This window comes from Austrofundulus limnaeus, unplaced genomic scaffold (genome assembly GCF_001266775.1).
Source record: "Austrofundulus limnaeus strain Quisiro unplaced genomic scaffold, Austrofundulus_limnaeus-1.0 Scaffold3, whole genome shotgun sequence".
In the NCBI taxonomy this organism is placed as follows: domain Eukaryota; kingdom Metazoa; phylum Chordata; class Actinopteri; order Cyprinodontiformes; family Rivulidae; genus Austrofundulus; species Austrofundulus limnaeus.
The window spans coordinates 202,809-210,852 of record NW_013952405.1 but is presented as its reverse complement, the minus strand read 5'-3'; the positions used below and the strand labels follow the sequence as shown (position 1 = coordinate 210,852).

At 39.9% G+C, this 8,044-nt stretch overlaps 1 protein-coding gene across 1 annotated transcript in view; it reads left to right on the top strand.

The window, feature by feature from the left end:
* plxnd1 (plexin D1) overlaps positions 1–8,044 on the top strand; it is a gene marked incomplete in the record, with an annotated part of 110,272 nt that overhangs the window by 55,810 nt on the left and 46,418 nt on the right. Inside the window, 1 exon segment of the mRNA XM_014015927.1 lies at positions 7,782–7,887. Coding sequence (XP_013871381.1) covers positions 7,782–7,887 — 106 coding nt within the window.

Genomic DNA, 8,044 nt, shown 5'->3' with positions numbered 1-8,044 from the left:
CATTTTGTGTCGTCATTCCTCACTGGCTCCTGAAGCTGGCTGTGATGACAGAGGATCACATCCTCGCTGCTGGAAGCGACACCGACAAATCACACCGTATCTAACGCTGTCAGCACATTGGACTTGCACGCACATGCATGAGCACACCTACATGTTTGTGTTACTGTCGGTACACCCATTGACTGATTACAGCTGATCTTATCGTTTAAGAAGGAATTCGTTTCAAGGTAACTTGGCCGAATTTATATCTGATTTAGACAAATCTGAGTAATTTTAGGATCTCTCTTCTATGCGTTTAATGGCCACTCCTGAAGATATGTTTTTTGCGCATCTGTTTGTTTTTCTGTATTATTAGCAAAATACAAGATGGCTTAATGTCATTTACTAGGCTTGACTAAAATGGTTAGAACTCCGTCTCGACACTCGCACTTGCCAGTGCACCCACACCTGAGCGTGCGACCTCATTTTCTGGGACTGTGGAGACAGGTGCCTGCTCGTGTGCCGAGAGGTCAGAGTTCACATCTGCGTGCCAGAAGAAAAGTGTGGAGCTGCTCTTCTCTCACCCTGCGTTGACATGTTAATTAATGGCAAAGTCGGCGTGGGCGGACCTCATTTACTGGAGAGCGTCTCTTGATATTTGGCGCGAATCCTCCTCGCTGCCCTTCCTATCATTTTCAAATGAACCCTAAGTGGCCCTCACGCCGTCCATTCAGCGGGACCCAGACAGCAGTCGCATTCAGACACATACAGAGTTGATTGTTGAAGATCCTCACCAGCCACTCGAGGGAAATGATGAGAGGCACTTCAGTCCTCGCCCAAATATTGCCCTCAGACACCCCATAATATCTCCACAGTGCGGCGGCACTGGAATGCGGAGCGGGGGGTCAGCCCGGCTCTGTTTGCTCCCGCGGGGTGTGAGTGTGTCCTTTTTAACTGTGATCACGCTGCATCAACATGATAGCTACACGCACACAAACATGCAGGAGTCTTGCTACTTTCCATGTTTTTGTAACTGATCCCAGGCAAACCACCAAAAAAAACAATGTGGAAAGATTGCAACACCGATTGAGAAGGTGGGAAACAGTGCAGTTTTTTTTATTTTTTATTTTTTTACCATTTCAGTTAGACACAAAACAAATAACTCATCTACATTAGCAACAAAAATAAACAGGACATGTCTCAAAGCTAACACTGATACAGTTTAGCGGAAGCTTAAAAGCAGTTGGAATTAATTTTGTTAGTTCACATTAGTCATTTATTTACTGTTGTTTAAACAGGCAAATCCCAGTGAGATCACAGATCTCTTTTGCAAGGGCGGCCTGGGCCAGAAGGCAACCTATTGTACATTTTTTTGGTCTGTGGGAGAAACCCGAATTCCCAGAGAAAACCCACGCAAGCATGAGGAGAACATGCAAACTCTGCACAGAAAGACCCCAGGTCCAAACCGGGGGTTGAACCCAGGACCTTCTTGCTGTGAGGCATCTGTGCTAACCACTGATCCATCTTGCTGCCAAATCATGTTTGTTAAAAGTTGCTTTTCAGGAAGGCAAAATCAAGTACATTAATCTACCCAGTTTACACACACACATGTTTATATTTCTATTCTTATTAAGACCATTCATTGACTTCCAATTATTTCCAGTCATTTCTATAGCCTAACCCTGAACCCTTACCTTTAATCTAACACCTGAGTTCCACCATATACAGTGGTTTGCAAAAGTATTCATACCCCTTGAACTTTTCCATATTTTGTCACATTACAACCACAAACATAAATATATTTCACTGGAATTTAATGTGAAAGACCAACACAAAGTGGTATACAATTGTGAAGTGGAAGCAAAATTTTACATGAATCAAAACATTTTTTACAAATAAAAAACTGAAAAGTGCGACGTGCAAAAGTATTCAGCCCCCTTTTCCCTGAGTGCAACCAATTGCATTCAGAAGTTGCCTGATGACTGCTAATGACTCAAAAGGGTCCACCTGTGTGTAATCTAATCTCAGTACAAATACAGCTGCTCCGTGACGGCCTCAGATGTTGGTTAAGAGAATATTGGGGAGCAAACAGCATCATGAAGTCCAAAGAACACACCAGACAGGTTAGGAATATGGTTTTGGAGAAGTTTAAAGCAGGCTTAGGTTATAAAAAGATTTCCCAAGCTTTGAACATCTCACGGAGCACTGTTCAATCCATCATCCGGAAATGGAAAGAGTATGGCACCACAGTAAACCTGCCAAGACAAGGCCATCCACCTAAACTTACAGGCCGAACAAGGAGATCACTGATCAGAGAGGCAGCCAAGAGGCCCATGGTGACTCTGGATGAAATGCAGAGAGCCACAGCTCAGGTGGGGGAAACTGTCCACAGGACAACAATTAGTCGTGCACTACACAAATGTGGTCTTTATGGAAGAGTGGCAAGGAGAAAGCCATTGTTAAAAGAAAACCATAAGAAGTCCCGTTTGCAGTTTGCCAGAAGCCATGTTGAGGACACAGCAAACATGTGGAAGAAGGTGCTTTGGTCAGACGAGACCAAAATTGAACTTTTTGGCCACAATGCAAAACGCTATGTGTGGCGGAGAAAGAACACTGCACATCACTCTGAAAACACCATCCCCACTGTCAAATATGGTGGTGGCAGCATCATGCTCTGGGGGTGCTTCTCTTCAGCAGGGACCGGGAAGTTGGTCAAAGTTGATGGGAAGATGGATGGAGCCAAATACAGGGCAATCTTGGAAGAAAACCTGTTGGAGTCAGCAAAAGATTTGAGACTGGGGCGGAGGTTCACCTTCCAGCAGGACAACGACCCTAAACATAAAGCCAAAGCTACAATGGAGTGGTTTAAAAAAAAGAATATTCATGTGTTAGAATGGCCCAGTCAAAGTCCAGACCTAAACCCAATTGAGAATTTGTGGCAAGATCTCAAAACTGCTGTTCACAAACGCTCTCCATCCAATCTGACTGAGCTTGAGCTGTTTTGCAAGGAGGAATGGGCAAGAATTGCAGTCACTAGATGTGCAAAGCTGGTGGAGACATACCCTAAAAGACTTGCAGCTGTAATTGCAGCAAAAGGTGGCTCCACAAAGTATTGACTCAGGGGGGCTGAATAATTTTGCACATCGCACTTTTCCGTTTTTTATTTGTAAAAAATGTTTTGATTCATGTAAAATTTTGCTTCCACTTCACAATTGTATACCACTTTGTGTTGGTCTTTCACATTAAATTCCAGTGAAATATATTTATGTTTGTGGTTGTAATGTGACAAAATATGGAAAAGTTCAAGGGGTATGAATACTTTTGCAAACCACTGTAAGAACCGATCTTTGGTCCTCATAAGGACCGCTGGTCCTGACAACGTAGGGTAGGTGTATCAGAAACAATCCTAAAAAGGTAACAAATCCACGTACACAGAGACACACACAAACCTCATTATCTCAGCTCCCATTAGTGTTTCCTCTTATTAAAATAAAAAGGTTCTGGTTAGGAATTAGATCAAGAAATTAGGATCAAACAAAATAAGATCCAACAAAAAAAAGTCTTGATGAACCTTTGGCACATTTATGATCACACAGATTAATGAGATAAAGAAAATATATCCTCTTTCAATGGTTTTACATCTCCAGACATAATAAAAATAAGTCTGGGCTTCGTCAGATTTCAAAATTAATTAAATTCAATCTCAAGTGTAGAAAAAGCACACCCCATTCCACTGCGTCATTATTTATTAAACAAAAAGCCTAAATGGAGAAGGGTAAGTCTACCTCATGATGCAACAGCTTGTAGAACCACTTTTAGCAGCAAGAACATGAAATAGTCCTTCAGTCTCTCACATTATAGAGTAATTTGGACCCACTCTGCTTTACAATGTTGCTTTAGTTCTATAAGGTTTGCAAACCTTTGTTTCTGCACAGCTCTCTTAAAGCCCCACTGCAGCATTTCAGTCAGGCTCAGGTCCGGACTGTGATTGGATGAATGTCCTGATGTATCATGACCCAGTTTGGGTCGAGCCTTAGCTGTAGGGCAGATGACCTCAGATTTCACTCTACAGTAGTTTGGTCTCCAGTGGAGTTCATGGTTGACTCATCGACTGCAATGTACCCAGCTCCTGCAGCTGCAAAACAAGTCCACATCACGGTCCCTCTACCGCCGAGCTGACAGTTGGTGTGAGGTGTTTGTGCAGTTATTCTTATATGCTAATAAATGTGTTCTTTTGCACTTAAAATTAAATTTTAAAAAGTTTAGAACCTAATAAAAAACAGATCATTTTATTATATCCTGATACCTAAAACTCTTAAATGAAAAGAGGGCTGAAATCCGCTTTTTTCTGACTTTAACAGCTTAAAAGGAATATTTCCATGTCCTGTGATCTCATGGCTGTTTTTTTACCATAGTTTAGTATTTTGACTATTTCATAATCATAAAAGTTTGACCTTAACTTGTTATTACGACGCCTTTTAGATATTCTTAACTTTTTGAACAGTTCAAAACCTTGACACACACCATATGTATTAAAATGCTGCTGGCTGACTCCACTACAGTTTCATTTTGCTGATAAGCCTTTTTTTTTTGTCCATACTCTTCAAAAATAATAAAAATTTTGCATGTGTCTTTTATGCACAGAATAATCCTCTGCATTAAGTTTCAGTAGCTGACATCATATAATGCTGTTTTGATACAGTAACTGTTCGCCTGAAGCGACCCTGCATGTTACGGCTGGCTCGGGCTTCAGCATCTTTTTAGTTCTTTCAGGCCTGAACTTGTGAAAACTCATGTTCCATTTTATGTCCCATTCAATTATTCTCTAAAATAGAGCAAATGAAATGAAGCGTTTCCCTCAAAGAGTGGGCTTGTGCCAGGTAACTGTCAGGAGTTTAATTTGAGGGTAATGACATTCTTTACCCGATGCTCCTGTTATTAATGAGCAGCGCAGCAGACCTCAGCAGGGTCTTCAGTGACTGCAGGTTATTTTAGAGTGTTTTTCAACAGCTACTCCGGCACATGAACTCAATTCTCATTTTAATTGGGCTCATTAAATATTGCAGCAATTCAGCCTAACATTCACTTTTAAACTGGAGACGCTGTAAAATTGAACGCTTCAATTTAAAATGTTAGCAAAAATGCTGCCTTAAAACTCCACATTAAGTGAAATAAACATTTTTTCCCCACTAATATTACTTCATGTCTGTGGTTCTGAAACCTTTCACCCAAAATAACTGTGGCAACAAAATGTGACCCCAACCATTAGTGGGCTGGTTCTTGTTATTGACAGCATATAAAGCCTGAATTGAGATTTTTGTTTTAATAATTGAGACAAAACTTAACTTTTAACAAATTTTTTGACATTTTTAATTGATTCCTAAAGGTAATCTTAAGATCCGCCTCACTTTCCGACTAGCGTTTTCACACAGACCTGCTTTGATTTACTGATTTGATCAGTAAATATCTGAGTATAGTTGTTTTAATTTGTGTGCTTTTCTCATCTATTTAAAATTGTACATTGAACATCTTTTGTTTTTGTGAATGGGATGATTAAGTATTTTTTTAAGTGGGGATCTGTTAAAAGGTCATTAAAAATTAACATTGTATCTTTTCTGGTTGGCAGCTTTTTTAAAAGTCCTCAGTTTGGAGAAATAGAGTTTAATTTTGACAAGATAATAGCAAATATGAATGGAGACCAAAAGGAATGGCTGTTGTCGTAGATTACAATTTCAAGTTTCTACCTCATCACTTGTATATGCATTTATTTTTAGTAGACCAGACTATAGTGCAATGCTCACAGGTCTCCCTAAAAATCTGTTAGACAGCTGCAGTTAATTCCTCACACAGACCAAGAAAAGAGATCATATAACTCCAGTTCTTAGATCTGTACTCTCACTCGCTGTTTGTCAAATAATTGAATTCAGAGTACTACAGATGGTCTATAAAAGCTTTCAATGGTTTAGGGCCAAAGTACATTTCTGATCTCCTAGTCTGCTATGAAACACCCAGAGTCCTCAGGTCATGAGGGACTGGCCTGCTTTCAGATACCCGCAAGATCAGAACTAAACCCAGAGAGGCAGCTTTCAGTTTTTGACAAACTCCCTGAAAACTGCAGGTCTGATGAAATTTACAACTCTCTTAAATCACAGCAAAAGACTTTTCTAATCACTTCTGCCTTTCTTTAGAACAGACTACTGCTAATTGGATCTGATTCCTTCATTTGTGATTTTATTGGTTACTTTTATTGGCTGTTTTTTTAAAGTGACTTTTTATGGTTGATTCCTGATCTGTGTATCTTTATTTATTTTCTCGTTGTACTTTTATCTGTTTATTTGTTTTTCTTATATGTTGTTTTGAAAGTGCCTGTGACATGCCAATCCTTTTAAATACAAAAAGTCAAAGTAAGCATCTTTAGAAACTTGACATATTACATAATGATTTTATCGATTTTATCATGTAACTGGAATATTTTCTTTTGAACTTGACTCAGCCAAAGTGAAACAGGAAGTGACATCAAAGGGGAACTCTGTAAGAAAAAGAACTCTGGTCTTTGTTTATTGAAACAATATTATTTGAACTCTGACTTTGCTTCATCTCTCTCTGATAGTGACTCAAAACATTCTAAAGAAACAGATTATTCTCTACAATTTGTTGTCACCTATTGTATCCACACTCTGTTCACATGCAGACATTCCTCTTTGACATCACTTCCTGTTACTTTGAATGCAAATATCTCAACAACCGTTCATCTCAGCAGTGTGAATTGTTTTTTTGCAATATGTTCTCAATGTTGTTTATCTAAAAAAGCATTAATATTTATTAGAAAAATTTTATGTCAGAGGCACTTTAATGTTTTTATGCAAATCACTTTGAGTTGTCTTGCACATAAAATGCTAATAAAATATATAATAATATTAATAAATCATTGTCAGTTTCACATTACACATTTATTTGAAAGGGCTATTAGTGTTTCTATTAGACTAATCATGTAATAAAAAATTTACAGCAGTGTAAAAGTTTACGAAGTAGCATTCACATGACCCACGTTGACATTTTATTACACTTAAAAAGATTTTCACCTCAGTCTTTGCCCCAATAACTTGACCCCCAGCCAAGCCCAGTTTTGTCCAGGCCGGCCTTGTCTTACTGCACATCTTCGATGAAGCACAGCCTCTTGACTTATGCTAATTCCCCCACTGTTCCTCTGTCAATCATCGGATCGCTGGCTGAGAATTTCAAACCTCCGTAGCAGCAGGCACCTGACTGAATAAACCGACAAGCTGTCAAGCTTGAGGGTGGGATCGTGTGAGGAGATAAAAGTTGTATCCCACCCCCGGTACGTTTATCCCGCTGAGGTCCCAGAGCAGAGGGCCTGTGTGCCTCCCTCCACTGCTGTGTCATTAATAAGAGGTGTCCCTGTGGAGCGTGCAGCGGTGGCACTGGGTTTAATCACTGCCAGGAGGCGAGAGAACAAGCCTCAGCAGCCCCTAATCTCTTCTGTGGTTAGACACATTTGGTCAGAGGAGCTTTGAACTTTACATCTGCTCATATCTGATCCCTCCGGGCTTTATTTAATACCATATGCAAATGCAATAAGGATTGATGAATTAGTTCATAACAACCATTTCCTAAGATATATTATTTGTCTTTGTTTAGCAGCCACAGTCAAATTTCTCTCCCTTGCAATTCGGTGTGATTAAAATCTCCATTAAATCAAAATTACATGCTGTCTTTTGTCTGCACGTTATCCACATTGTGTTTTTATTAACTGATTCCTTATTGTGCCGTTTTGTCCCCAGGCTCGTGTGTCGCACTGGGAGGTCTGTACATGACAGGATGGAGTTTGTCCAAGTGGACGTGGATCAGAGTGGAACAGGGACATCAAAGGAGAAGTTTTCATATTTAGTGAGTAATCTCCAGCCTTTTTGACCCTCCTGCTGATTTTTCGCTTTCTGTTCTGCCTGTCTCTTCCTCTGCATGCTTCTTCTCTGCTCTTCTCTCTCTCTCTCTCTCTCTCTCTCTCTCTCTCTCTCTCTCTCTCTCTCTCTCTCTCTCTCTCTCT